This window comes from Humulus lupulus, chromosome 8 (genome assembly GCF_963169125.1).
Source record: "Humulus lupulus chromosome 8, drHumLupu1.1, whole genome shotgun sequence".
In the NCBI taxonomy this organism is placed as follows: domain Eukaryota; kingdom Viridiplantae; phylum Streptophyta; class Magnoliopsida; order Rosales; family Cannabaceae; genus Humulus; species Humulus lupulus.
In genome coordinates this window covers 39,750,513-39,752,788 of record NC_084800.1, presented here as the reverse complement: position 1 = coordinate 39,752,788, position 2,276 = coordinate 39,750,513, and the positions used below count along the sequence as shown (strand labels likewise).

Here is a 2,276-nt window from a genome sequence, read left to right as displayed (position 1 = left end):
CTAAAACCGCTGAGTTTGATAGTTACTGTCGGCTCAGAATTTGTGTTGTCGTTTGCACAAGCGTTGTTTCACTAAGATGTTGCCGTTTCTAATAATGAGTAGTCTTACTCCCAGTCTCAGCGCAGTAATATGCCGCGCTACCTGTCACCGCTTCTGGCGGCTGACTCCCGGCGAACCCCTCAACGAATTATCCGGTATTTTAATCATTGCATCGTATATATTTATATATATAAAAATATAATTATAGTTAGTACGAATTTAGCTGACGACAAACACAAAGCATACATATGCTATAAAATAAAAAATATACCAAGTAAAATAATAATTTTAAAAAAAAAAAAATTGCATGTGTATAGTGATCATCCCCTGCCATCAAACACGTTAAATCAATTATGGCTTCTTTGTGCTTCTGTTGAATCCAAAAACGGAGGACCTTTTCTTGTTGAAACGGAGGACAAATGCTTGGTTTGATTTTGATTACAATTACTGACCATATATGATATGCTTGCGGTTGCTGAGAAGATTAGAAGTTTGAGAGCAATACTTCCGAAAGCTTTTGGCCATATCCACCATTTGTTTTGCATAATATTGGGCTCCTCCTTCTCCTCATGACATTTTAATAAGTTTTGAATAATAACATTGCCGAAACATGCATTCAATTCTCTCAACACATCTGGGGATGTCTTTCCTTGATATCGCCTCACTAAGTCTATTAAAACCATTCGACTGTCTTCCATACGACTAAGAGCCTCATCTCTATCCCTCAGTTGCCAACACTCTAAATTCTGCATACACATTGAGATTGCATGTAGCTTTAAGTACATATATGCCATTGTTGTGATAATTAATTAGATCAGCCTAATAAGAGGATTTTTTTGTAGGTGTGATTGCCCATTTTGTTATGTCATTCAACTGCGACCGTTTCTACCTAATAATAAATAAACAATGAGAAAATAGAAAAACGTTGCTGTTACCTGTAAAAACAAGAGAATGTTCTCAACACCCTTTAGTGAATCTCTAATGACAATTAATCTCTCCCTTTCATCGAAGGGAATCTGATCTGCAACATCGCAGAAACGACCATGGTTTAAGCAAAATCTGCAAAACTTGATGCTTTGTTCGATCTCGCAATTGAGTCTACCATGCAAATCCCATGCTCTCTCAATGAGACCCTTTAGGTCTTCATTCGACTCCATCAATGGAATGAAAAACAGAACATTGCCCACCAATCAAAACTAGCTAAATTATACAGTAACATTAATATAGCTTTTATTTAATTATTATTATTATTATAATTATTTCTTTTCAACTTGCCAGATTTTCCACCTTTTTCTTTCTTCGTTTCCTTGCGTGTGGTTTAAAGGTCAATATATTCAGAACATAATGGAGGCGTAGTTGAGCTGTGCCTGTGTACAAATCATGTTAACCACTTCTTTTTTATTTTCTTTTGTGTTGGAAGGAAGCTGGATTTGTTTATTGAGAGTATAGAGTCTTAGCTGGTTCATGGTCCACAGCCCTATGTGCCCACCACGTTGCCATCTCAATGTTTCATCATCATGCATGTATACCAGTGTTTGTGTGTGTGTCCATATATACGTATACAACTAGATACAAACTTAAGGAAACATCATAATGATTAATGAACATTGGTTTAGATCTAAGGTCTACAGAATCAATCACCATCATAATATTTAAAATTCAAAAGCTTTTGTGTGTAAAAATGACCATGAAATAATTGGGCTTTACATTGTGTATGAGTATGACCATTCTACAATTGGTGATATAGTAAGAATACATCAATAGTATTTTCATTAGGAGAGTTATTATAAAACCAAATGAATTTTTCCATTATTATGTGACATTTTTTACTCCAAATTTGCAACCGAATAGAGCAGGCTCCCATGTGTTGAAGGCCATAGAAATCATTTTCAGATTTAGTTGTGGGGGACAAAATTTGAACCCAACCCACCAACGGTTGGTAGGCTTTTCTTTCAGTTGATGATTAGTTGAGGGCCCAATAAACTTCATCTCCATTTTGGTTCACAGCATATGAGATGGGCCTTTTCATACAATCAAACTAATTAGTCTTACCATATCTTGCACTAATGTAGTTTGTTCTGCTGCATTATAATAAGGAACATTATACTGCGTGTCGATTGGAGACATAATAAACATGATAAGACTAAAGTTACAAAGAAGGAAGTTTTCCGGACAAATTTACAAATCAAAAGGGGAAAAAGGTTCGAGCAAGGAAAGCACTAATACCGGCATGTACT

The 2,276-nt window shown here is 35.6% G+C and overlaps 1 protein-coding gene across 1 annotated transcript; it reads right to left on the bottom strand.

Annotated features, from left to right (window-relative positions):
* Positions 1-263: 263 nt before the first annotated feature.
* Positions 264-1,250, bottom strand: LOC133793714 (uncharacterized). Its single transcript, XM_062231009.1, has 2 exons — positions 975-1,250; positions 264-785 (listed from the first exon to the last, which is right to left on the bottom strand). The coding sequence occupies exons 1-2, from the start codon at positions 1,194-1,196 to the stop codon at positions 387-389; spliced, it is 621 nt and encodes a 206-aa protein (XP_062086993.1). The 5' UTR covers positions 1,197-1,250; the 3' UTR covers positions 264-386.
* Positions 1,251-2,276: the final 1,026 nt, after the last annotated feature.

What these genes read in the sequence shown, in the direction of transcription:
- LOC133793714 (XM_062231009.1), bottom strand. Translation starts at nt 1,196, where the DNA reads ATGGAGTCGAATGAAGACCTAAAGGGTCTCATTGAGAGAGCATGGGAT. An exon ending in ACATTCTCTTGTTTTTACAG is followed by an intron (nt 786 to 974) that starts GTAACAGCAACG and finishes ATGTGTATGCAG; the next exon opens with AATTTAGAGTGTTGGCAACT.